General features: G+C 55.9%; 1 protein-coding gene across 1 annotated transcript in view; it reads right to left on the bottom strand.

Moving 5' to 3' along the window:
* Window positions 1–267: 267 nt before the first annotated feature.
* The window catches only part of IDH3G (isocitrate dehydrogenase 3 (NAD+) gamma), a 34,334-nt gene continuing 33,175 nt past the window's right edge, over window positions 268–1,426 (bottom strand). Inside the window, exon 12 of the mRNA XM_015405570.1 lies at window positions 268–475. Coding sequence (XP_015261056.1) covers window positions 464–475 — 12 coding nt within the window. The 3' untranslated portion in view covers window positions 268–463. The remainder of the gene's footprint in view (window positions 476–1,426) is intronic.

Genomic DNA, 1,426 nt, shown 5'->3' with positions numbered 1-1,426 from the left:
AGCTCTGACAGAACTATGGCTTGCCCAAGGTCATCCAGCAGCTGCGAGAGGAGTGGGGAATCAACCCCGGTTCTCCCAGATTAGAGTCTACGCACTTCACCACTTCAAACTGGATATGAACCACTGGGCTCAGCTTCGTTTTGGTATCCCTCCTGATGAAACCTGGGAATCCTAACCCAAAACTCCCTCGCCTGCCCCCATTAACCCACTGCACCATATTTTCCAGCAGACCAATCTAACAGAGAGAGAAGAGACGGGACAGGCGTCACATTTGTGTTTATTTCCCCGGAGAAGAAGAACGGCCTGATTAGGAGCTACGTACAGAAGACGGAGTATAGAGCTTGGGCGGTTTGGAAACGAAGGGTCTGCTTCCGGCTTCATACAGCAGGGGGTGCCGCCCACATTTGGGGGGGGGGATTTATTTCAGTTGTGTCGGATCGTCTTTTGTCCCTGCTCGCTGGATTCAGGATGGCACCTGCAGTTAAAAAGGTCGACGTATGTAGAGCCCGAAGTCTGCAGCTTTTTAATTAAAAGGCCTTGTTCCAACCCTCTGCATTGTAACACGGCCACGGCCAAAGTCTTTGATCCAGTTGCAGTCCCACACTAGGTTCCTCCCCCCTCCCACCTGGGGTTAGACGGAGTCTCGGAAAGGAAGCTGCCTGTCCCATCGCTTGCCCCACGTTCACCCCAGGAACAGAAACGAGGAACTCGCCGCAGAGACACGCAGTGGCTGTTGGTAGGCAACCAAGCTTGGTTCAGTGTAACCCCCTCCCCTGCCCACTGCCAGCTTGGCCACTTTCCTGTCAGAAAACTCTCTCCTGCTTGGCTCAACTATGGCTGGCTGGCTAGCTAATGAGGTGGGCCAGCAGCCATCAAACCAGTCTCTTCAACCCCCGCTGTGCAGCTGACTTTCCCCTAGGGTTGCCAATCTCCAGGTGGGACCTGGAGATCTCCCGCTGTTACAATTAATCTCCAGATGACAGAGATCAGTTCCCCTGGAGAAAATGGCTGCTTTGGAGGGTACACCCTATGGCATTATCCCCTGCTGAGTCCTTCCGCCCCCCCAATGCTGCCCTCCACGGGATACACCCCCAAATCTTGAGGTTTTTCCCTACTTAGAGCTGGCAACCCTACTTTCCCCTCAATGCCTGTTGGTAGGCAACCAATCTTGGTCCTGTCACCTATTTTAGCCTTACACCAGAAGAGCCCTGCGGGGCCAGCCCAGGGAGGGTCCCTCCAGTCCAGCCCCCCGCCTCACACAGGGGCCAGCCAGTTCCTCTGGAGGGCCAGCAACAGGGCAGAGAGGCCGAGGCCTTCCCCTGATAAGAGCACCAGAAGAGCCCTGCTGGGCCAGACCAGGGAGGGTCCCTCTAGTCCAGCCTCCCATCTCACACAGGGGCCAGCCAGTCCCTCTGTAGGGCCAACA

The sequence above is a fragment of the Gekko japonicus genome, unplaced genomic scaffold (genome assembly GCF_001447785.1).
Source record: "Gekko japonicus isolate JY-2015 unplaced genomic scaffold, Gekko_japonicus_V1.1 scaffold2795, whole genome shotgun sequence".
NCBI lineage: Eukaryota > Metazoa > Chordata > Lepidosauria > Squamata > Gekkonidae > Gekko > Gekko japonicus.
The sequence above is the reverse complement of the archived record's forward strand: the minus strand, read 5'-3'. Positions and strand labels throughout refer to the sequence as shown.